The sequence below is a fragment of the Oncorhynchus masou genome, chromosome 32 (assembly GCF_036934945.1).
Source record: "Oncorhynchus masou masou isolate Uvic2021 chromosome 32, UVic_Omas_1.1, whole genome shotgun sequence".
NCBI lineage: Eukaryota > Metazoa > Chordata > Actinopteri > Salmoniformes > Salmonidae > Oncorhynchus > Oncorhynchus masou.
The window spans coordinates 33,326,824-33,352,231 of record NC_088243.1 but is presented as its reverse complement, the minus strand read 5'-3'; the positions used below and the strand labels follow the sequence as shown (position 1 = coordinate 33,352,231).

The window sequence follows — 25,408 nt, the reverse complement described above, 5'->3', positions numbered from 1 at the left end:
TATATGCCCCCTTTATTTATCCTACGGTTCAGAGTTGTTGTACGGGGAGAATATTGTAAGAACGGCCCATGTTCTGAATTCTGTCGCTGTACATTTCAAAAGTGCTGAGCAAATAGTTATATTGACTACGTCCGTCCTAGCATGCTCATTAATGTCTTAATCAAACTGACTGGTTTCCTTTTATCCGCTCATTGTTCCCTTAAGCCATAGTTTGTACATCTCAATTGTCAGTGGAAACCACATTTGTTTAAGCAGGTCAGCCATATCAGTTACGTTTTTTAAAACGGCAGTAAATGAGGCTGAATGAACTGTTTTGATGATAGCCAGGTGTAGCAGTGGCTGAAAAGAAGGCCCTAACACTTTGTGAGCACCGTGTGTCACCGTTATAGTGCAATTAATGTACTGTTTAGGGTTGTGTTGTGGCTTTGCTGGAAGGCATCTAAAACCATTTTTGCAGTTTTCCCCGCCAAGATTTGCATGCTAAAATTGCCACTGTATGGATGGTTCAAGGGGTCAAACTACGAAAATGCACAAATGGTGTGAATTTTTTTAATGACATTACAAATGTAAGCATTAAACACATTATTAATGCATTAACTTTGACAGCCCTAGTTTAAAACCATGACAAGAGAGACTGTCAATGAATACAACAAAGAGATGCTGTTTTTATGAGTTAGCTCATGTTTAAAGTTCTTACTCAGTACTGTCAACACTTTGTATTCAACATTTGTATAAGCCATAAAATGAGCGTTCTTCCTATTTCCACTCCGTGCTAAATAAAAATAAAAAGGGAATTATTTGTATGCTTACTCAGCTGTGCTTCACAAGTAATACAACAACAGGTCTATTACTGGTGTGATCATATAGCCAGGTTTTCTCCAGATGTTACGCTTGGAATTCAGGCCAAATAGTTCCATCTTGATTTCATCAGACCAGAGAATCTTGTTTCTCATGGTCTGAGAGTGGATAACTCCAAGCGGGCTGTCAAGTGCTTTTACTGAGTGGCTTCTGTCTGGCCACTCTACCATAAAGGCCTGATTGGTGGAGTGCTGCAAAAATTATTGTCTTACTGGTAGGTTCTCCCATCTCCACAGAGGAACTCTGGAGCTCTGTCAGAGTGATCATCGGGTTCTTGGTCACCTCCATGATCAAGGCCCTTCTCCCCCGATTGCTCAATTTTGCTGGCAGTCAGCTCTGGGAAGAGTCTTGGTGGTTCCAAACTTCTTCCATTTAAGAATGGAGGCCACTGTGGTCTTGGGGGCCTTCAATACTTCAGAAAAGCTTTGCTAAACTTCCCCAGATCTGTGCCTCAACACAATCCAGTCTCTGAGCTCTAGGGACAATTTCTTCGACCTCGTGGCTTGGTTTTTGCGCTGACAAGCACCTTCAACTGTGTGACATTATATAGACAGGGTTGTGCCTTTCCAAATCATGTTCAATCAATTGAATTTCGCACAGGTGGACTCCAATCAAGTTCTTGAAACACCTCAATGATGATCAATGGAAACAGGATGCACCTGAATACCTGTGTAAATTAGGTATGTTGTTTGTTTTTTTTAATACCTTTGCAAACATATCTAAAAACATCTTTTTGCTTTGTCATTATGGGTGTTGTGTGTAGATTGATGAGGGTTTTTTATTTAATTTAATCCATTTTAGAATAAAGCTGTAATGTAACAAAAATGTGTAAAAAGAAAAGGGGTCTGAATACTTTACAAATGCACTGTATATCCTATAATTAATTACAATGGTTCCATTTGGCCTAGTTATTAGTTATCTCTTGCTCTCACGTCATTCATGAGGTAATCTCAGTGTAAACTAGTATGTCATATCTACCCATTTTGTAGAATAATTGATGACATCTTGACATCTTTATGAATTCATCCATTTATGCTGTACCCCTTAGGGCAGGGATCATCAACTAGATTCAACCGCAAGCAGATATTTTCTTGAGAGGAAGGTATGGGGGCCGGAATAAAATTACTAATAATTTGTAGCCTGCAAATTGAACGCAAGAAGCACAAACAGATGTAATACTTGACTAAAACGTAATATTTTCAAACCTTTGCATATGATCACGTGTCTGTCTATTATGGGTGGAAATACTTGGGAACAGATTTCCCAAATTAAAATCACTTGGAGCTGATTTCCTGTTTTTTTTTTACAGTTCATGTGCAACAATGGGAAAAAAATGTATTTTTTATGGCTCAAAACTTGGGGGCGCAAATAAAATAACCAGTTGGGGAACCCTGCCTTCGGAGTCGTTCTGATAGGATCAGCTTACACCACGGAATGTTTAAGAGACAAACGCCTGATGTAGTTGAAAGAGGAAACTGCGCATTGAAGGTATTTCAGGATGTGAAAGGTTATAGCTGACTGAGCACTCACTGAGGTCTCGCATAATGACTCCGGTCATTTACCCTGTTCTAACCTTTAACTAGGTAAGTCAGTTAAGAACAAATTCTCATTTACAACGACGGCCTACCTTAATGGACAGACAGACAACAATTTTCTTTCTCAAGTGTATTTTCAAGTTTGTTGCAATTTTTTGTGCATTTAAACAAATACATTGAAAAACAAACATCATGAAAACCGCTCTAGTCTGCCTCTAGTCATTTCCCTCATACATTAAATGGATGGCCTTGAGATATTCCTGCATTAGTAAAGTAGAACTCAGTACGTAATCATTAAAAAGCACTTACAAATCTACATTTTGCTTTGTGTATATTCAGCAAACATTTTGTAACATTGATTAACACCCACTAAATCCTGTTCAACATTCACTCCCTCAAATTTCCCCCCAAAATACTTTCAGTTTCTCCTCTCTCTTCCTGAGAACAATATATTTAAAATACATCTAAAACTTTGATACAGTTTTTTACTTGGACAACATTGCAGTAGGACAAGCCTATAATCTACTGTAAAACATAATGACAGCACATTGGGCTGTGGTCTGTCTACAACATCTGGATCATCTAAAGGACAATAAAATGCATGGAGTACTACATAAGGCATTGCCTCCAATAATGTCCTATCACGGAAGCCATGACCCCATGGAGGTCCTTGCTATTTTTGGTCTCAGAAGAAGAGGTGACAGAATGCTGGAATGTGACCTACAGCTTCCTGTGAAGTGTGGACTGGGACTCTGCCAATGCAGAGGGGAGAGAAATGCTTCCCTTTGGGCTGTCAAATGTCCCTGGGGGTGTGACTAGAGTTAAGGTGTCTGTATGAAGAGATACATACTTCCTCCTGGGTTGTGATTAAAGTATGGGACTCGTGTTAATGAGTGTTAGCGCTGTGACCATTTTTTCTTTGTCTGAAGAAAGACAATTCCCCTGTGCAACGCTCAAGAGACATCTCTAGTTACAGTACCACCATGGCAGTCAGGCCTATTCTGTATGTCAGTGGGTCATCATAACTAATTATCTGAATACAGTGCAATTGATCTGACACCATGGCAATCCAAACTCAAACCATATCCATTCCAGAGCCACACCTCATCACTAGCTTCCCTGTCCATCTACTCTGACCTATCAGTCTACACATTCCCTGAGGTGCATTGGAAAGGTGCAGCTTTGCTATGGGTGTATGCCGTGCGCCTACAGGGCTCTACTATGGAGGCCTGTGTCTCTCTCACGTCAGGACTAGGGCACGGATCAGAGGAGTCATTTCCATTTCCTCCCACTTGGCTAATTACAGTCTGCACGCTCTGCCAGCCATTCTTCTTCCCTCTCATGTCATAACAGAAACCTGTGCAGTGGAAAACCCCCGATTACCCTGCATAGATTAGATAGAGGCTTTAATACAGTAAATCAAGCCTCGCAGGGTGGTATATGTTTCAACAGAGGGAGAAGCGTCGGGAGTTGATGTTCATCTTGGTGAGGCCAAGGTGTTTGAGGGGGGTGGACAGAGCAAAGGCAGCCTTCATGGGGATGTCACAGAGCAGGTCGGACTCCTCGCCACACTCCTCCAGCTCGTAGGTGGCGTCGTCCAGCATCTCCTTGTGGCGGTGACACACCTGCTCCACCTTCAGCCGGTGGATCTCCACACGCAGACGGATCAGCTGGCGCGCCAGACGGTTATCCTGGAACCGCATCTCCCTCTGTATGACAAGGAAGGGAAAGAGAGAGGGAAGAGATTAGCAATCAAATATCAATTCAAGCGCTCAATCCCTTGGATTAGGTTTTCGTTATTGATGTGTAAAGACACCAATACATGATCTGTGTAAAAACAAAAAGTGCATTTCTATTTTGGGATTTTTCAGCTCTGAAATTAACAAGGTCCCTGTGGTTTTAGTGTGTTTGCATTGTTTTGGATGGAAAGATAGCACAAAGTCATGCTGTAATCAGAGCTCAACCTGAAAACAGGTTTATTTTTCATAGATGTCTCCATCACATGACACTGGTAGCTGGCACATAGACTCTGCACTATGGCACACTTGCTTCATGAGGATGCACAAACCAGGCAAACCAAACCAGTGAAACTACCTACCTGGTAATTATGTTTGCCAAATAGTCTCATTGTGTCCTATTCAAATCGACTTGAGTGTTTTCATTGTATATCTGATTCTAAAGGACGTTATGCAGAAATATTGCAGCCTTATTAATTTCTAACATGTCCAAGTAAATATAACTGAGTCAGAGTTGGAGAAAAAGAGACAATATCTGCATTAAAATAAGTGCACTCACCAGCTCTTTTCTAAGAAAATCTAACGCATCATCAATGGTATCGAAGCCACAGATGTTGCGGATGGTTAGATCGGAGTTCTCATCCCGCATAATTTCAGGCAAAAACACATATTTCTCTGCAGTCTCTTGACTATTATCTAAACCATTTGGGTTCTCCTTCCAAGGTCGGCTCTGCAAGCGCTCCTGCCATTCAAGGTAGGATGGTCTGCGGGTTTGTAACTTTAGTTTTTCGGTAAGGACTTTCACATTGTTCAAATCCTCAGCGTTTCCCTCTGTATCTCCTTCGCAGTTGTCCTCGCCTCCCAGCTCCTTGAAGTCCATTGCAAGTGCACTAGACGTTTTAAATGGATCTGCGTAAAAAGTCATCATAGAGGCTGCAAAAACTTTTGAATGAGTTATTCTCAGCGCAGGATATGTCCCTTGAGTGTTCAGTCAGTGGGCTTGCCAGTGGATTGGAGTGCACTGGTGTTCCTTACTTTATTTATAGAGTGATAAGGATAAACAAAAGTTACCGCCCCTTATTGAGCGAGGCTGCGAGGGAGAAGAGGTGTAGGCCATGCAAGTGTGCAGCCTCCCTCAAGTATTCATGTGACCACACGTTGGTGAAATAAAGAGTTAGCGGTGTCTACTTATGGCAGCACTCAGGTGCAACTTTTAACATTGGAATGCAAGGATTTGATTTGACATGGCAATGGTTCAAAGGCTTTAAAAAATCCTACTCGAAAATGGCAATGGGATAAAAGGGACATTGATTTATCCATATCTCTGAAACTTGTGAAGTTAAGATGACACCTAGATATATTTTGTATTTACATGGAATGTTTATAATTAAAATATTTTTTATTTGATTCGATTTGAATTATTTTGGTGTTACCAATTCATTTTTATTCGGACAGGTACAGTAGCTATTCATACACATTATGTATCAGTGCATGATCCTGACTGGAACAGCTGACAAACTGTGGTTGTCTTACCGAGCTTGTATGTCGCTCTGGATAAGTGTCTGCTGAATGCAAACGTTAACTCCTCAGAAATAGGATTGGAATGTTTTCATTTAGGGCAATGCCTCCATCTAGTGGTGATGGTCTAACACACGGGGAATCAATTCGACTTGCTCAATTATCAGATGGAAATATGGATGGGCTAGCAAGCAGCTTGCTGCAGGTTTTACACTATATGTGAGTGTAAATATCTACTCTCTGCCACCTACTGTTTGACCTTCAGATGATCCATTTTCTATCAAAGACTAGGTCAACACACTGGGAATGAGAATGGTATTCACAAATGTTGACCAATACAGTGGCTTGCTTTGGATTGGTGACCTGAAGTTACTAGATGAGTAATGTAAACTAACTAGTCTGGGATGGTTCAACAACAGCTTGAAAGAGACAGCAGATTTCACTCATAAAATCTAGTATGATTTTTATACATACTCAACTCCAATGGTCGAATTAAGCAATAAGGCCCAAGGGGGTGTGGTACATGGCCAATATACCAGGGCTAAGAGCTGTTCTTAGGCTGTTCTTCGGCACAGCTCTTTCTAGAGCAACAACTTGAAGATCACTGACGTCATGATTCAACCTTGTTTTTTTCAGAGTTTGCAGTTGTCTTGAAAGCACCATTAATCCAAATAATGCCTGACTTTGATGATAAAATTGGCCCACGAAGGACTGCTGTGCCACCTTCCTATTCAAGTGAGCACACCAAGGTGAGTACAAAAATGTCTTGTATGCTGCTGCATAAATTATGTAATATGCCTGGGAGATACAGTTGAAGTAGAAGTAGATGTCCTAACCGACTTGCCAAAACTATAGTTTGTTAACAAGAAATTTGTGGAGTGGTTAAAAAACAAGTTTAATGACTCCAACCTAAGTGTATGTAAACTTTCGACTTCAACTGTAGATACACCTGTTCTGAAAGGCCCAAGAGTCTGCAACACCACTAAGCAAGGGGCACCACCAAGCAAGCTTCACCATGAAGACCAAGGAGCTCTCCAAACAGGTTAAGGACAAAGTTGTGGAGAAGTACAGATCATGGTTGGGTTATACAAAAATATCCGAAACTTTGAACATCCCACAGAGCACCATTAAATCCTTTATTAAAGAATTTAAGGAATATGGCACCACAACAAACCTGACAAGAGAGGTCCTCCCACCAAAACTCACGTACCAGGAAAGAGGGCATTAATCAGAGAGGCATCAAAGTGACCAAGGAATTAGCCTGAAGGAGCAGCAAAGCTCCACAGTGGAGATTGGAGTATCTGTCCATAGTACCCCTTTAAGTCATACACTCCACAGAGCTGGGCTTTACGGAAGAGTGTCCAGAAAAAAAGCCATTGCTTAAAGAAAATAATAAGCAAACATATGGAAGAAGGTATTATGTTCAGATGATACAAAAATGTAGCATTTTGGCCATCAAGGAAAACGTTGGCACAAACCCAACACCTCTCACCCCCCTAAGAATACCATCCCAGATATTTTAGACTGGGACAGAGGTTCACCTTCCAGCAGGACAATGACCCTAAGCATACTGCTAAAGCAACACTCGAGTGGTTTAAGGGGAAACATTTAAAATTCTTGGAATGGCCTAGTCGAAACCCAGACCTCAATCCAATTGAGAATCTGTGGTATGACTTATATATTGCTGTACACCAGCAGGAACCCATCCAACTTGAAGGAGCTGGAGTAGTTTTGCATTGAAGAATGGGCAACGAATCCCAGTGGCTAGATGGGCCAAGCGTATAGAGACATATCCCAAGAGACTTGCAGCTGTAATTGCTGCAAAAGGTGGTTCTACAAAGTATTGACTTTGGGTGGGTGAATAGTTATGCACGCTCAAGTTTTCTGTTTTTTTGTTTTATTTCTTGTTTGTTTCGCAATAAAAAATATTCTGAATCTTTAAAGTGGTAAGGCGTGTTGTGTACATTAAATGATACAAAACCACAAAAAAAAAATTTTAATACCAGGTTGTAAGGCAACAAAATAGGAAAAATTCCAAGGGGGGTGAATACTTTCGCAAGGCACTGTGAAAAAGAGTCCCCCAAATGTCACGGTATAATTGGTACTCTTACCTTGCTTCAAAGTAGCCTAGCCAAAATCTGACCATAGAAACATTTAGGGAATTACTTTATAGGCCTAAAGACTTCCTCGTGTCATTTCTCTCCTGTTCTATTGGTTTCATATCAACTTTCTTTCTTTGCCCAGAAGCCAAAGGCATAATCCTAGTCTTATTAGCAACCTATCCTAGTTGTTATGTCTTCAGATTTCCATAATAATCTATATTAAGCATTTGGCTGACCAGTGGGCAAAGGCTGGGCACCTACGAAGATGGGTCGGCCCAGGTTTCTGATTAGCTGAGCTGAGGTGGCGTGAATTAACATTCAAAGTAAAGCACACATAAATCAAAGAGAGCGAGACCTGCTCTGACTCTCCGTCAGTCACTAAGTCAGAACAGAAAAACAGAAGGGTATAGTACCGAAAAAGTTAGACAAAAAAGGGCTTTTGAGGCCGAAGCTGCTAAATTTGTGAAATGAACCGACTTACTTGCTAAAAGGTCTGGTTCAGCAGGTCCTAGTGCTGTGTCTGTGAGAAATGACAGATCAGCTACTGTGGCGCAGAAATGGCAGATCAGCTACTGTGGTGCAGAAATGACAGATCAGCTGCTGTGGTGCAGAAATGGCAGATCAGCTGCTGTGGTGCAGAAATGGCAGATCAGCTGCTGTGGTGCAGAAATGGCAGATCAGCTGCTGTGGTGCAGAAATGGCAGATCAGCTGCTGTGGTGCAGAAATGGCAGATTAGCTGCTGTGGTGCAGAAATGGCAGATCGGCTACTGTGGTGCAGAAATGGCAGATTAGCTGCTGTTGTGCAGAAATGACAGATCAGCTGCTGTGGTGCAGAAATGACAGATCAGCTGCTGTGGTGCAGTCAAGGTATAGGAAGAAAACAGAGAAGACACACTCATGCACACTGACACAGATCATGTAGCCTACTGCTGCCAGCTAGGCCTCATATTTTAGCTGTGTATTGTATGAAATATATTTCATACCTACTATAGGCTAATTAGGGAAATGGGGGATTTGGGAGAACATTTATACAATAGGCTACTACTTGCAATTTAGCCCGAACAAGTCGCTAAATTGGCTTTTATAACAATAAGGCAATAGCCGTCTAATAGACATTTATACAGTGCTATATAAACATATTTTTCTTAACTGCATTGTTGGTTAAGGGCTTGTAAGTCAGCATTTCATGTTAAGGTCTACTACACCTGTTGATATTTGGTGCATGTGACAAATAACATTTTATTTTATTTGATTACAGTAAAGGTCAATTCGCGGACTGTGTGTATTTGAATTGTTTTATAAATGTTTAGAAGCTTCTGAATCACTCTCTTCAGCCCAGGAATTGTGTTTATACACTGTAGTAATGAGTGACTGTGGTGTCAGATTACATTACATCACATCACCACAGCCACTGAAGGGTGGAAAGTCCCACCTATCTCCTGCTTATTTCACTTGCTGAAAGGCTTGTCACTTCTTGGCAGAAGGTTACACATAACCTTTGCGCACTGCACTGTCAAATGAAGCACAACGCTGGAAATCTATCCTCACCCACATAAACTAGTCCCGGCTTTGTTCTATGACAAATCATTAGTAAAGTCGTTTTGCAGTCCCTAATCTAAAGTGAGTACTATTTATACTTTTTAAATAGTTTATAAATGTTTTGAGTGACTGGTTCAATTTCTCGCCAGTCACTCACCAGGCATGCCATTGGTAGACATTCATACAGTACCTGGTAAATGAACAAGCACACAACACAGGAGGTTTTAGTAAATATACAGTACCAGTTAAAAGTTTGGACACACCTAGTCATTCAAGGGTTTTTCTTTATTTTTTACTATTTTCTATATTGTAGAATAATAGTGAAGACATCAACACTATGAAATAACACACATGTAATCATGTAGTAACCAAAAGTGTTAAACAAAGATTCTTCAAAGTAGCCACACTCTTTGCATTTTCTAACACAGCAAAACTAGGGCCAGTAGGACCTGTCTGGTTGATTTAGATGTCAAGAAAGTGGAGCCAAGCATTATTATGGACAGACCTCTTCCCATTTTAGAAACCATTGAGTCTATATGTTTTGACCATGACCGCTTGCTATCTAGGGTTACACCCAGCAGGTTAGGGTTAGGGTTGAGTGAGTGATTTGTCCCAAAAACGATACTTTTAGTTTTTGAGATATTTAGCACCAGCCTATTTAGCACCAGCCTTTTGCTAGTTACGCATTCTAAAACGACCTGCGCTACAGACATATCGGTCCGCTAATACAGGACTAGTAAAGGCGTTTTTAATTTGGAATTTTCTGGTGGTGCTGCAGCACCCTCCAAACCCTTACTTCCCATGGCTATGCGTAAGTGGGGTGAGGCCAATAGGTGCCTGCTTGTTCATGAAAGTATAGCCAGTGGTGGAAAAAGTACTAATTTGTCATACTTGAGTAAAAGTAAAAATACCTTAATAGAAAATGACTCAAGTAAAAGTGAAAGTCACCCAGTAAAATACTACTTTAGTAAAAGTCTAAAAGTATTTGGTTTTAAAATATACTTAAGTATCAAAAGTAAATGGAATTGCTAAAATGTACTTAATTATCAAAAGTAAAAGTATAAACCATTTCAAATTCCTTATGTAAAGCAAATCAGACGGCATCATTTTCTTTTTTTGTCTTTTTATTGACGGAAAGCCAGGGGCACATTCCAACACTCAGACATCATTTACAAACAAAGCATTTGTGTTGAGTGAGTCCGCCAGATCAGAGGCAGTAGGGATGACCAGGGATGTTCTCTTGAATTGGACTATTTTCCTGTCAAAATGTTCTGGGTGTCCAGGGAAAATGTATGGAGTAAAAAGTACATTCTTTTCTTTAGGAATGTAGCGCAGTAAAAGTAAAAGTTGTCAAACATATGACTAGTAAAGTACAGATACCCCCAAAAACTACTGAAGTAGTAGTTTTTACTAAAGTACTTTACACCACTGAGTATAGCCTACCAATGTCACCAACATTCAAAGTTGGATTGATGGACCATATAGCCTAGAATACAGAACTGCTGCCATATTGCTTAAACCCCATATTTCAATGTGCTGACAGCCAATTGACATATTGCGCATAGGTCTACTAATAGTTACTAATCAAGTTTAACCTGTTAACATTTTTCCCATCCTATACACAGGGCCGGATTACCACATTTGGGGCCCTGGGGCACTGACTCCGGGGCCATTCTATTTAAAAAAAAAATAGAAGAAAACAATATTGCAGAGAGAAATATATGCAGTTATATAATGCTATTTCTACACATTCTTTCATGAGGCTTAGAGAAAATGTTGCAGTTTAAAAGCAAATGTCCTGCATTTCTACACATTTTCCAATCTAATCCCGCAATTCTTCATATTTATCAAAAATAAATAAATTGGAGGGGGTTGGCGGCCCCTTGGGGGTTGGGGGCTCCAGGGCACGTGCCCTGCCTGTCTGTTCTGTAATATGGCCCTGCCTACAATCACTCAGTGAATGTTGGGTCAGGGTTTCTGGTTATGCATGCATGACTGTAAGTCGCTTTGGATAAAAGCGTCTGCTAAACGGAATATATTATTATTACTGTTGCTGTTATTATTATTATTATTATTATTATTAAGTTTGCTGTTGATAAGGATGTCTCACTAACCAAAGCCCCCTCCTAACTCTCTCTCCCTCCCTGCCCATTATGGAAAACCTATTGGCCTCTTCTCTAGTACAGGCCAGAGACAAAGGATTTACATAATTGTGAGATACCTTGTGTGTGAGTCTGGATGTGTTTTTTGTGTTTTGCACTATGCTGCTTTCCATGTCCGTAGTACTGTGCGAAAGGAACAGAGGATTCTTAATGTTTTCCTCCACATGCTTTTTGTCATGAACTGCAAAGAATTGAGGACTTTCAGCATTCATTTGCAGCCGTGATGAATCTGGTTCGGAGGTGTACTGCAGACAAAGAGTTGTAATGGAGGGGAAATGTAGGTATCACATACTGTTACTTAGAGAAACTCCAAGACTTTATTTTTCAGCCCAGATCATAGAACCCTGAGGGGTAGTGTTGAGTGTAAAGTGTAGGGTGAGACAGGCCCTTATGATGGTGTGTGTGTGTTTCATATAAAACGCCATCCGGGTACTCTGGAACAATCACCCTCAAGTGTAAGGTACTGTGTGTTCTCTAGCTGGACATTGAGGTACACTAGCAGGGTGGTAGAATACACACAGGCTCTACATACACACCGTGCATTTTATTTAGGCTAGTTAGTGACTTTTTGTCATTCATACATATCCCCCTCCTCTCTCGCTCGCTCCACCCCCCCCCCTCTCTCTCTCTCTTGCTCTCGCTCTCTGTGGTCTCTCTCTTCTCTGGTAAGTGTGTCCGATATGTATCCATTTTTCTACAGATCATTTAAACTCAGTCTCCAGGACCAGTTGGGTGTCTCATCGCCTCCACAGGCCTACGCTCAAATGGAGGAGCTAGTAAGTGCCACACACACACACACACACACACACACACACACACATACATATATATCCCGTCGCTGTTGCATTAAATCTAAAATCAGAGATAATCATCACAGACTAGAATCCAGGTCTTCACATGTGACAGGAAAACAGAGCGCTGGGATCAGGAAGTCTACAGAGGGGGTTGGGAACAGAGCAACATGCCTATGGGTCACTGGGCAGTGGCAATGGAAGGGTCAAGATTCAGATCAATTCATCCTGCTGAGACCACAATACCAGCTCTGCAGCCTAGTACATGTGGTTTCACTTACTACATTATTACTGTGTAGTGTATACAGTACATGTGGGAAACAACATGAATCCCTGCTAAGCTATATAGTCAGCTTCCTGTGAAACCCTTGACATGGTACATTTAGGCTACTGTAGTTCTAAAACATATGATATCCTGGGGATCACTATGTCAAGACAACCTAACAGACTCAGTGTAGGCACTGTTAGAAGAAATCATATTATTTCAAACCAAAAAGGGTTCAATGGCTCGCTTCATATATGGCCCTCAAAAGGTTGTGTATATATAGAACCACAAATCACCCTCATTGTTTAACAGTGAACTATATGTATCTGTGTTGTTGTGTCTTCCAACTTTCATCTCCCCCTGCAGCAGGATAGGTAGAGACTGAGTCATGTGAACAGAGACTACACTGTGTGTCTTAATAACCTTTATTTAACTAGGCAGCTAAGAACAACTTCTTATTTACAATGACGGCCTTCTTATTTACAAACCCTCCCCTAACCCAGACGACGCTGGGTCAATTGTGCACCACTCCATGGAACTCCCGATCACGGTTGCGGTACAGCCCGGGATCGAACCAGGGTCTGTAGTGACGCCTCTAGCACTGAGATGTAGTGCCTTAAACCGCTGCGCCACTCGGGAGCCCACACATGAACACACACATAAATGGAGTTGCAGTCACACACAGATACATTCATGTAACTACAATGCCATACTTTTGTCTGTAGATGGCATCTACGGTATCAAATAGCAAAATTGTGTTTCCCAGGTCATCATGTGCAGTAGCCGGACCCTGACGGGAGCCAATAGGAAGCGCTGTAGGGAGGATGCGCTCCTCCTCCAGTCAGTAATTTACAGCTCTGGGCTGGGTTACATCGTTGACACCCGTTCCAAGCAATATGCTCAGCAGACCAGGATGACAGAGGGCAGGTTGGAGTCCAGATCTAGCTACAGCTGTTGGAAGAGACTGCACTGCCAACTGGAAAGGTGTCTGTGTTTGCCTGTTGTGTGTGAGTTCTTTTATGTGTTTGTGGCTACGTATGTCTAACGTAGTTGCCAGGCTGTTTCTGCTTTAGCCAACTCTTTTTTTTGTCATGCCAAACAATGCCACATTTGTTTGGCTGAATAGCTCTATGCCTATTGACTGAATAGTTGTATGTGTGTATCCCCAGGAGAAAGGTGCCCCAGGAGTCTGATTAAGCTGGTGGAGGCCTGTGGGGATCACTCCCACAGTGTGGACTGCTTACTGAGCAAGCTGGAGAACTCCCAGTTCTTCCATGGCCTGCATACTCACCCATTGAGCATGTTTGGGATCCTCTGAAAACGATGTGTACGACAGCGCGTTCCAGTTCCCACCAATATCCAGCAACTTCCCACAGCCATTGATGAGGAGTTGGACAACATTCCACAGGCCACAATCAACAGCCTGATCAACTCTATGCGAAGGAGATGTGTTGCGATGCATGAGGCAAATGGTGGTCACACCACATACTGACTGGTTTTCTGTATTCCCAGTCATGTGAAATCCATAGATTAGGGCCTGATTAATATATTTCAATTGACTGATTTCCTTATATGAACTGTAACTCAGTAAAATATTTGTAATTGTTGTGTTTATATTTTTGTTCAGTGTATGTTATGTAACCCTCTATGGTGCTCTGTGGCTGTGTCCAGGGATGGCCACACTGTTCTAGTCCATGGTTCAAAGGTCACAGACACCACCCTTCTGCTGAGCTCTTTGGCCCAACTCATCCTGGACCTAAATACACGCACACTGGCCGGCTTCCTGTGTGTGTATGTGTAGCGATTTTCTTCCAACTCCTCCTCTGACGAAGAGGTGGAACAAGGATCGGACCAAAATGCAGCGTGGTTAGTTAGATACATCTTTAATGTAGATGAACAATACAAAACAACAAACGAAACCGAAACAGCCCTATCTTTTTATTTTTTTATTTTTTTATAAAAAATAATTTATTACCTTCAATACCATTCATTCTTTACAACTCATAATTTACATACATACTCAAATAATGGTATTTTAATTAAACTAATTAAACTAAACATAAACCCCAAACAAAACCTCAGGGGAGCATCTTCCCTCCCCGTCACCCTACAAAATACATTTCCCTATCTCCCCGTCCCTAATCTATCCTCTTACAAATCTAAATGACACCCAGCCCTAAACCCCCCTTCCACCTCTCCCGAGCAGCATGCCTCCCCCACTTCCTCTCCTCCCTCTTCATCCTCCCCCTCAAATCTCCTTCCACCCTCCTCACTATCCCTTCCACGCCCCAAACTCTCCCTGTCTTCACCATGTTCTGCCTTGCTTCCCACAGCCCCCGTTTAAAGAGACTCATGAGAAGCCAGAGCAGAAACCTGTCCCTATCCGTCCCTCTCGCTCTCCTTACACCCCTCTCTAACCTGGCCCACGTCAAAACAAAATCCCCCTTTACCAAACCTAACAACACCCGTGCCCTAGCCCATACTACTCCGGCAAAGGCACAGTCCCAAAAGACATGGCGCACAGTCTCCTCCCTGCCACAAGAGGATCTTGGACAGGTGGGGGATTGCACCAAACTATACCGGTACAAGATGGAACGTACCGGCAAACACTTATGAAGGCTCAGCCAATTCAGGTCCTTGAGCCTGTTGTCCAGACCCCGCGCCTGCACTCCCTCCCAGACCACTTCCGAGATGCCCACTACAGGAGCCGGACTCCCTGCCTTTCTGACCTCCTCGTACAGGTGCCTATGATCTAAACCTACTCGGGCAACTTCAACCTCAGGGTGCGCACGCAGCCACTTGGCCGCATGACCAAAGTGCCACGGCAGCTGTTCCGCCCGAGGACCCGTGTTAGACCACACCATTATGCTTCTCGCCTGATACGAGAAAAATACCCGCAGGAGGTAACCGGACGGGTGTATCACCGGCTCAGCAAGCTCCGTTAACCTCTTACATCTATGGGGGCGCGATTTCATTATTGGATAAAAAAACGTGCCTGTTTTAAGCGCAATATTTTGTCACAAAAAGATGCTCGACTATGCATATAATTGGTAGCTTTCGAAAGAAAACACTCTGACGTGTCCAGAACTACCAAGATATTTAATGTGCGTGCCCTAGAACGTGAGCTTCAGGCAAAACCAAGATGAGACGGCATCCAGGAAATGAGCAGGATTTTTGATGCTCTGTTTTCCATTGTCTCCTTATATGGCTGTGAATGCAAGAGGAGTGAGTCAACCCTTTCTGTCGTTTCCCCAAGGTGTCTGCAGCATTGTGACGTATTTGTAGGCAGATCATTGGAAGATTGACCATAAGAGACCACATTTACCAGGTGTCCGCCCGGTGTCCTGCGCCGAAATTGGTGCGCAAAAGTCAGCTGCCAGTATTTTTCCATGCGATTCAGAGAGGAAAGCAAGCTTCCACGAACGATATATCAATGAAGAGATATGTGAAAAAACACCTTGAGGATTGATTACAAACAACGTTTGCCATGTTTCGGTCGATATTATGTAGTTAATTCGGAAAAAGTTTTACGTTGTAGGTGACTGAATTTTCGGTTCGTTTCGGTAGCCAGATGCAATGTAGAAAACGGAACGATTTCTCCTACACACAGACGCTTTCAGGAAAAACTGCGCATTTGGTATGTAACTGAGAGTCTCCTCATTGAAAACATCAGAAGCTCTTCAAAGGTAAATTATTTTATTTATTTGGTTATCTGGTTTTTGTGAAAATGTTGCGTGCTAAATGCTACTCAAAATGCTATGCTAGCTTTGCATACTCTTACACAAATTAGTCAATTTCTATGGTTCAAAAGCATATTTTGAAAATCTGAGATGACAGTGTTGTTAAGAAAAGGCTAAGCTTGAGAGCATTATTTTCATTTTATTTGCGATTTTCAGAAATCGTTAACGTTGCGTTATGCTAATGAGCCTGAGGCTTTAGTCACGATCCCGGATCCGGGATGGGGAGTTCCAAGAGGTTTTAACAAGAAAGAAACAAAAATTGTGTCCAGCTTGAGGGGGAAATGTGGTACCCCCCTACCTCCCTCCCCGATGGGACAGATCATGCGTGCCCTGGCGACCCACTCGCACCTGCCACTCCACATAAACTGAAACACAAGCCTCACTAGAGGCCTGCTCAGACAAGCCGGCAATGGGTAGATGTATGCCAAATACAAAAGAGACGGCAACACATCCACCTTTAGGACCAGGACTTTGCCCATAAAAGACAAATACCTAGCTTTCCACATTGCTAGCTTCCTCTGTACCACTGCGATACGCATGTTCCAGTTTAGCGTCGCTGAGCCGGAGGTCTCAAAATGGACCCCGAGAATCCTCAGGGCCCCCTCACAGAGAGATAACCCCCCCAGGCACATCCGTTCTACCGCGCCATCTTCCGAAAAACTTGACGGAAGACTTTGCATGGTTCAGAACTGCTCCCGACGCTCGGGTGAAATCCCCAAAGATGGCAAGGGACCTTGTCAGGCACGAGTCCTTGCACAACAGCAAGGAAGTGTCGTCGGCGTACTGCGTCATCTTAACACGCAGCCCACCACTTCCAGGGATCAGCAAACCTTCCACCCCTGTGTCTGCCCTAATGGCAGCCCCCAGAGGCTCCATGTACAGAACGAAGAGGAGAGCCGAGAGTGGGCACCCCTGCCTGACCCCAGACGAGAGGTCAAAAACGTCACCCAAGTGACTATTTACACTAACTCGGCACCCCGCTCCGACCTATAATGTACGAATCCATCCTATAAACTTCTCCCCAAATCCTAATCGACCTAACACTCTGAATAAAAAGGATCTATTCACGCGATCGAAGGCTTTTGCCTGATCTAGCGCTGCTCCCATAAAAGGCAGTCCTCTATCTTCAACCCAAGCGATGGAGTCCCTGATTAACTGTAGGTTCCATCTAATAGAGCGGCCCTCTACCCCGCACGTCTGATCCTCATGAACGACGTAGGGAAGGGCTGTGCACAACCGGTCTGCTAAAACCTTTGCAAGTAGCTTGTAATCTACACACAGCATGGTCAACGGCCGCCAGTTGCCAAGGTCTGTTACTTCCCCCTTCTTATATAAAAGTGACAGCACACCAACAGCCATTGATCCCCCCGGGACCCCCGTCTCAAGGATGGCCTTCAAGACTTCGAGGACCACTGGTCCAAGTATACCCCAAAACTTGAGATAAAACTCAGCCGGCAGCCCATCCATCCCAGGCACCTTCCTTTTTCCCATCCTCCTAAGAGCGCTCTCAACCTCTTCTAGTGAAATCTGGGCCTCCATCACTTCTCTAATGTCCTCCGGCAATCGCCTGGACAAGTGTTCTAAAAACACATTTCCCTGCTCTACATCTATTTCCCTTTCCTTAAATAAACCTCGGAAATGATCAGTTGTCACCCTGACCATAACCTCTGGTTCTCTAACTATACTACCATTTTCTTCCCTAACACCATGCATTACCTTCCTACTCTGTCTTGCCCTAACCAACTTAAAGAACATAGCAGAACAAGTCTCATTATGTTCTAAAAAGCCACTATGCGCACGCTCCAGGAAAGCTCGAGCCTTCCGCTCCTGCAACTCCCTGAGCTGCGCCTTTAGGGTTGCGGATCTCTCCCAGTCAAACGACCCGCCGAGGTTGCCTGCCTCGTATTCGAGTTCAATTAACCTTTGGATATGATCCACCTCCCTCCTCTCCTCCCTTTTTTTCCTCTTGCAATACCCTATTATAAAAGCCCTAATCCTCACCTTAACTAATTCCCACCACTCTAACACCCCCTCGCACATGGACCGGAGGCCCTCAAGCCTCCTAAAGAAACCATAAAACCCGTCAACAAAAGCCTGCTCCTCCAGCACATCCCGATCTAGCTTCCAGTACCCCCTACCAAAGAGGCAGACTGGCGACCCCACCTGCAGGAGCACCCCGTCGTGATCCGAAAAGAAAACAGGCAACAGCCGCCAAGACAAATTACCCAAAGACCTGGGTACAAAAATATAGTCGAGCCTCCGCTCAACCCCCCTGGAGTTACGCCATGTAGGACCGTCCATTTTCGGAGTAGTGTGCAGACCACCATCTACCAGACCATGGCAAGCCATTAGCCTGGCAATGGCGCCTGCACTGCTATCCCCCCTCTTCCTAAATCTGTATTAAAATCCCCCCCTATCACTAATTTCCTATTTGTGACACACAGGGGCATCAGACAGTCCACCATCTCCCTCCTGTCTGCCACCACCTGTGGCCCATACACCACCACTAATCTAAATTTGCAATCCCTTATCGTGACATCCGCCCCTATAACCCTCCCCTGCATTACCACAAAAGAATCACCCGATGCTCCCCTGCTCCATATCTACCGGTGAGAACATCATCCGTAATCCCGACATCCCCCCCCCTTCCTCCATCACACCATCCCAGGATGCAGGGATGGGTCTACCCCCACCCTGGGTCTACCCCCACAATCCTCCCCCTCCCCAGTGTTGCAGCTGGTTTGGAAAAATTTTTGGGAGGCTGAGTCCCCAAACAAAAAACTCCCCACCTCCTCCTGTACCCAGTCCTGAGTCTTGTTAGGTGTGTCCTAACCCACACGAGGTTGAGGGCCTGGGGAAACCAGCAGCAACCCAGAGGTTTCTCCCACCCCCATCACTCTCTTGGCCATCCCCTCCCCCTCACTGTCGGCCAATCGCACCCTCCTCTTCATTCTCTTCTTTGGTGATGGCGGCAGTGGAGAGATACCACCCTCCCCCCCTGCCAGCTCCTCCACCATACCCCTCATCTCTTCCACCAGGGCACTTTCCCCCCAGTCCACTTGCTCTTCCACCGTCTCCTTCTCCACCACTCCTCCCTCGCTTTCTTCTCTCTCATGCTCCTCCACTCGGTTGCCTTCTTCCGCCTCTTTTCCTGGTTCTCCTACTTCCGTGCCTTCCGTTTCCTTCTCTCTTCCATCCGCCGCTTCTTGCTCCTCTTCCTTCCTTGTGGCCTTCCCCTCTGGACTTGTACTCTTGTCATGAGGCGTGCTTCCTTCCCCTCCTCTTCTTCCCCCATCCCCATCCCCCGCTCCTTCTCCCCCCCCAGCCGCAGACGCATATGACCTCTGACGGGCCGGGCACCCCCGCCACAGGTGTGCTGACGAGCCACACCCATGGCATGTCTTAGGCTTGACACAATCCCTCGCCTCGTGATCCTCAGATCCACAAAATCTGCATTTTCTCATGCTGCATGAGGCGAAAATGTGTCCGTAGGCCATACAGCCCCTGCAAAATGGGGGCTGACGTGCATAAAACAACATCCCCCTGTCAGCCCCAAGGGAGAACATAGCAGGAGGATGGAGGTAGCCGCCATGTCCCTTTGGGTCCTCCCTGAGGAGGGCCTGGAAGCCTCTCCTCCCATTCCAAAACCCAAGGGAGTCTTTGAGGTGCCTAGCTGAGGAGACGTTATCCATGTATCTCCCCAGAAAAGCCCTCACCTCTTCGTCCTTAACGTAAGGGTTGTAAATGTTGACAGTTACAACCCTAAAGTTATTCTTCGCCAGGCTTGTTATTTCGTAGTGGCACATCGGCCTCTCACCTCCCACTGCTCTTGCCCTTCTCAGGATATCATCGTGTTTTTCTTCTGTATATAGCGCGACGTCGTATGCTCCCTCCAACGAGTTGCCTTGGAAACAAAACACGTCCTTCACCGTCAGCTTTAGAATCCCCATCAATATTATCCTTCCAAAAGATTCCCGTCCTAAAGGCTCCAACTCCTTTTCCTTCCAAGCAAACCGAATCGTGTTGGCCAGCCCAATCCCAGGGACCGACCGTGTTGATGTATTTAGCACCATCTCCGCAAGGAGAATGGCGCTCGTTCTCTTCTCTTCTCTTCCAAAACAAGTAAAAAGAAAAACCAAAGTGACCGAGCCTATCTGGTGAAACCACACAGAGACAGGAACAATCACCCACCAACACACAGTGAAACCCAGGCTACCTAAATATGGTTCCCAATCAGAGACAATGACTAACACCTGCCTCTGATTGAGAACCATATCAGGCCAGACATAGAACTAGACAAACAAGACATCCAACATAGAATGCCCACTCAGATCACACCCTGACCAACCAAAACATAGAAACATACAATTAAACTATGGTCAGGGTGTGACAGTATGTGTGTAAGGTTGGCCATGCGGTAGGATTATAACAGTGAAGAGGCAACAGCAGATATTGACTTCTCTTTCCCAGAGTGAGCCTTTTTATATGTAGATGGAGAAAATAGACTGGCGAAAACTTTGTTTACAACAAAACAAAAAAAACAGTGGTTGATGATCAAAGACAATCTGAATCAAAATATGTGGAACTCTATCAAAGAAAAACCCAGGTGTCAAGTATAGCTTTAAACCTGGAGGCATGCTGACCTGATCCCTGCCTCTCTCAAACAATTAAGTAGCAGGATTCTTATACCCACAATGCATCCACCAATGGGAATACATTTCACACAATGATTAATTAACAATCAAATCAAATTGTATTTGTTACATGCATCGTGAACAACTATTCAACCAAACAATTTAGCAGTCTTGTGGATTGGGGGCAGACTTGATGCATTGGTACTGCTTTCCGTGCGGTAGCAGAGAGAACAGTCTATGACTTGGTGTCTGGAATCTTTGACAATTTTTAGGGCCTTCCTCTGACACCGCCTAGTGTAGAGGTCATGTATGGCAGGGAGCTCAGCCCCAGCAAACAGGCAGAGCGTCAATACACGATTAAGATCGAATCCTACTACACCGGCTCTGACACTCATCAGACGTGGCAGGCCTTGAAAACTATACTGAACAAAAATATTAAGTGTTGGTGCCATATTTCATGAGCTGAAATAAAAGATCCCAGAAATGTTCCCTATGCACAAAAAGCGTATTTCTCAACAACAAAGTGCACACATTTGTTTACATTCCTGTTAGTGAGCATTTCTCTTTTGCCAAGATAATCCATACACCTGACAGGTGTGTCCCATCAAGAAGGTGATTAAACAGCATGGTCATTACACAGGTGCACCTTGTGCTGGAGATAATAAAAGGCCACTAAAATGTGCAGTTTTGTCACACAATACAATGCCAGAGATGTGTCAAGTTTTGAGGGAGCGTGCAATTGGTATGCTGACTGCAGGAATGTCCACCAGAGCTGTTGCCAGAGAATTTAATATTAATTTACCTACCATAAGCTGCCACCAACTTCATTTTAGAATTTGGCAGTAGGTCCAACTGGCCTAAAAACCACGTGTAACCACGCCAGCCCAGGACCACCACATCTAGCTTCTTCACCTGTGGGATCATCTGAGACCAGCCACCCGGACAGCTGATGAAACTGAGGAGTATTTATGTCTGTAATAAAGCCCTTTTGTGGGGGAAAACGTATTCTGATTGGCTGAGCCTGGCTCCCCAGTAGGCCTATGCCCTCCCAGACACGCCCATGGCTGCGCCCTTGCCCAGCAATGTGAAATCCATAGATAGGCCCTAATGAATTTATTTCAATTTACTCTTTGAAATTGTTGTATGTTGCGTTTAGATTTTTGTTCAGTATATCACAGATTACGAATGGAAACCCAGCCGCTGCCCAGTGATGCAAGCCTACCAGTCGAGCTCAATACCAAATATGTTCACTTCGAGGCAAACAACACTGAACCATGCATGAGAGCATCAGCTGTTACGAACAACTATGTGATCACACTCTCTATAGCCGATGTGAGTAAGACCTTTAAACAGGTTAACATTTGCAAGGCCGCAGGTCCAGACAGATTACCAGGATGTATACTCAGAATCAAGGGCAACCATTACAATATACACCTGTTCATATTATAAACATAAATGTTTTTCCATAGTGCACACACTTCAATAAAGATTCTACACAATGCTTTAAGCATAAATACAACCAGGGATATAAACATGTACTGTACGTAAGAAACTATGCGCTCAAACACGCCCCATTTCTCCGTCAATTCTCAGACCAGGAAATTAACAGATAACCCTCTTCAATTAATGAGGAAAACAAGGTAAGCAGCTCCATTTCTTAAGCTTAACCCACATGATTTAATAGTCAAACAGGAATATATCAGTTGTACTTCCTGATCATAAATACATGAGTTACATACTGGGTGTAATGGCTTTCTTCCTGGGAAGGAGAGGACCAAAGCGCAGCGAGTGTTCATCTTATTTAATAAATAAATACAAACACTTCAAATTACCAAACAATAAATGTGAAAACCAAAACAGTCCTGTGTGGTGACACAAACACAGACAGGGAAACAATCACCCACAAAACAACAGTGAAACCCAGGCTACCTAAGTATGATTCTCAATCAGAGACAACTAACGACACCTGCCTCTGATTGAGAACCATACAAAGCCGAACACAGAAAAACAACCTAGAAACACAAAACATAGAATGCCCACCCAACTCACGTCCTGACCAACTAAAACAAACAATTAACACAATAACTAGGGTCAGAGCGTGACACTGAGCAATGCACAACAATGGGTTTTGAGCGCACAAACCTATTGACAGCGTGCGACCATAAACTCTCATGTCTACTCTCGTTAGCAACAATCAAGAGGACATCTCTACCCCACATTATTATCAATAAAGAAATGTGCTTCTCATCATCCGTAAATCATCGTCAGTGTCTGGTAATTCATAATTTCTTTAGATCAAGTGATGGAGCTCATGGGACGATCAGCAGCATCCAGTGTTGATGATGCTGCTGGACTGTGTGTGGCAGCTGGCCCGGCAGTTCCCCATGGCCGCGGGCTTCTCTGAGCCTCTGCTGCTGCAGCTGGCCAATGAGGTCTACGCTTCAGACTATGGCACCTTCCTCTGCAACAGCGATCAGGAGAGTTGAGACGTGTGACACCTGGATTCATCCGTTGTCCAGACTCCTTATATCCACAGTCCTTGTCCAAGAATATAGTCTATCCACACTAAATCTGCATCTGTCTGTACCTTTCCACTTGCTCTTCATCTGTCTCTCTCTATTGTTAGGTGTGCTGCAGGGGCGAAGGAGAGAACCCACTGTCTGTTCCAGTCCCTCCTGAGGCCCTGGGCGAGGGAGCACTACTCTACCCCCTGTATGAGCCTACTGAGCTGGTCATCTGGCCCTCCTTCGAGCCACAGTCCCTGCAGCTCTGGAGAGGTGAGTTACAGTACTACAGGCAGATCTGGGGCTGCTCTCCCCTTCAGCAGCCCTCTGACATACGCTGAATGTTGGATGGGTGAATCTAAATAGCTATTACATGAAGAGTATTTACTAAAACAGTTAATCGATAAGTAATACGCACCAAAAAATATTGCATTATTCCCGAAGAACATGTCTTTTTCTGGATGTGTCTTAAGGTCTGCTCCTGCGGTGGACCCAACATGCTTTTCACCTGAGGGAACACCGGGAGATATGGAACCTTGTCATTGAGTGCCGTGAGGAAAGTTGAAAACATTGATGAAGAGAGGACAACAATACAGTGACACACAGAGACACTGGAGGCTCATCCTGGTTGATTGACTGTTGAGGGAGAGAATAAATCTACTTTTATTGCAAGAGATTGCTTCTCCTATGGACATCAAATTGCATCGCATACTGTGAAAGTTCCTCATTGTTAAAAATGTTTCTCTCATGATGACACATATCTACTCTAACTACCTTTTTAATACTGTTTTCACTGCAAGTCCAGATTTTGTTTTCTAGAATTAAGAGATCAGGGAAAATGTAATGTATATTATTGTTGACAATCAAACATTTCACAAGATGAATTCAAACAATTTCATAGCTTATTTCGTGCAGGACTAATGTGATGTCCTTTTAACCTTAGCCTAGTACTATGATGCATTTCAGGACAAAACACATATACATAAGAAAACTTTTGGAACACCTAGTCATGTTGCTTACCGTATCAGGCTACCTACAACACATACAGTACCAGTCAAATGTGTGGACACACCTACTCATTCAAGGTTTTTAAAAATATATTTTTACTATTATCTACAATGTAGAATAATAGTGAAGACATCAAACTATGAAATAACACATATGGAATCATGTAGTAACCAAAAATGTTCTAAACAAATATAAATATATTTTATATTTGAGATTCTTCAAATAGCCACTCTTTGCCTTGAGGACAGCTTGCACACTCTTGGCATTCTCTCAACCAGCTTCACCTGGAATGCTTTTCAACAGTCTTGAAGGAGTTCCCACATGTGCCGAGCACTTGTTGGCTGCTTTCCTTCACTCTGTGGTCCAACTCATCCCAAACCATCTCAATTTGGTTGTGGTAGGGGGATTGTGGAGGCCAGGTGATCTGATGCAGCACTCCATCACTCTCCTTCTTGGTAAAATATCCCTTACACAACCTGGAGGTGTGTTGGGTCATTTGTCCTGTTGAAAAACAAATGATAGTCCCACTTAGCCCAAACCAGATGGGATGGCGTATCGCTGCAAAATGTTGTGGTAGCCATGCTGGTTAAGTGTGCCTTGTATTCTAAATAAATCACAGACATTGTCACCAGCAAAGCACCCTCACACCATAACACCTCCTCCTCCATGCTTTTTGGTGGGAAATAGTACATACGGAGAATATCAGTTCATCCACACTGCGTCTCACCAAGACACGGTGGTTGGAACCAAACATCTCCCATTTGGACTCCAGACCAAAGGACAAATTTCCACTGGTCTAATGTCCATTGCTCGTGTTTCTTGGCCCAAGCAAGTCTCTTCCTCTTATGGTGTCCATTAGTATTTTAACATTTTAATTTCACCTTTATTTAACCAGGTAGACCAGTTAAGAACAAGTTCTCATTTACAACTCCGACCTGGCCAAGATAAAGCAAAGCAGTGCGACACAAACAACAACACAGAGTTACACAAGCGTACAGTCAATAACACAATAGGA

General features: G+C 43.8%; 1 protein-coding gene and 1 pseudogene across 1 annotated transcript; one reads left to right on the top strand and one right to left on the bottom strand.

Moving 5' to 3' along the window:
* Positions 1 to 535: 535 nt before the first annotated feature.
* Positions 536 to 5,177, bottom strand: LOC135525973 (protein FAM167A-like). The gene is made up of 2 exons (XM_064953962.1): positions 4,689 to 5,177; positions 536 to 4,102 (listed from the first exon to the last, which is right to left on the bottom strand). Exons 1-2 carry the CDS (start codon positions 5,055 to 5,057, stop codon positions 3,839 to 3,841), a joined length of 633 nt encoding a protein of 210 aa, XP_064810034.1. The 5' UTR covers positions 5,058 to 5,177; the 3' UTR covers positions 536 to 3,838.
* A 6,953-nt stretch (positions 5,178 to 12,130) lies between these two features.
* LOC135527198 (myotubularin-related protein 9-like) lies at positions 12,131 to 23,950 on the top strand (annotated as a pseudogene).
* The last annotated feature ends 1,458 nt before the right edge of the window (positions 23,951 to 25,408 follow it).

What these genes read in the sequence shown, in the direction of transcription:
- LOC135525973 (XM_064953962.1), bottom strand. Translation starts at nt 5,057, where the DNA reads ATGATGACTTTTTACGCAGATCCATTTAAAACGTCTAGTGCACTTGCA. An exon ending in ATTTTCTTAGAAAAGAGCTG is followed by an intron (nt 4,103 to 4,688) that starts GTGAGTGCACTT and finishes CTTGTCATACAG; the next exon opens with AGGGAGATGCGGTTCCAGGA.